Source organism: Odontomachus brunneus, unplaced genomic scaffold (genome assembly GCF_010583005.1).
Source record: "Odontomachus brunneus isolate Ranch 3 - 2012 unplaced genomic scaffold, Obru_v1 Obru_scaffold_153, whole genome shotgun sequence".
NCBI classification, from domain to species: domain Eukaryota; kingdom Metazoa; phylum Arthropoda; class Insecta; order Hymenoptera; family Formicidae; genus Odontomachus; species Odontomachus brunneus.
This window is the reverse complement of record NW_022639603.1, coordinates 296,899-297,132: the sequence shown is the minus strand read 5'-3', so window position 1 is coordinate 297,132 and position 234 is coordinate 296,899. Positions and strand designations below refer to the sequence as shown.

Genomic DNA, 234 nt, shown 5'->3' with positions numbered 1-234 from the left:
TATGTCACTTCCACAAAATCTGGAAAACTGCAGAGGAACACATACGAAGAAGTTTTGGATAATATTATACAGCCTTATGTTAAAACGGAACCATTTTTGTATATTATTGATTCATGGGGTGGTCAAACATCTTCCATCTTACATCAATTAAAATTTACGGATGAAAATGGACTTCCAACGTGTAACTTATCTATAATACCACCGAAATGTACACCATTTTGTTAACCATGCGAT

General features: G+C 33.8%; 1 protein-coding gene across 1 annotated transcript in view; it reads left to right on the top strand.

The window, feature by feature from the left end:
• The window catches only part of LOC116850716, a 1,115-nt gene extending 890 nt beyond the window's left edge, over positions 1-225 (top strand). The window contains exon 2 of the mRNA XM_032829321.1: positions 53-225. Within this exon, the coding sequence (XP_032685212.1) occupies positions 53-225 (173 nt within the window). The remainder of the gene's footprint in view (positions 1-52) is intronic.
• Positions 226-234: the final 9 nt, after the last annotated feature.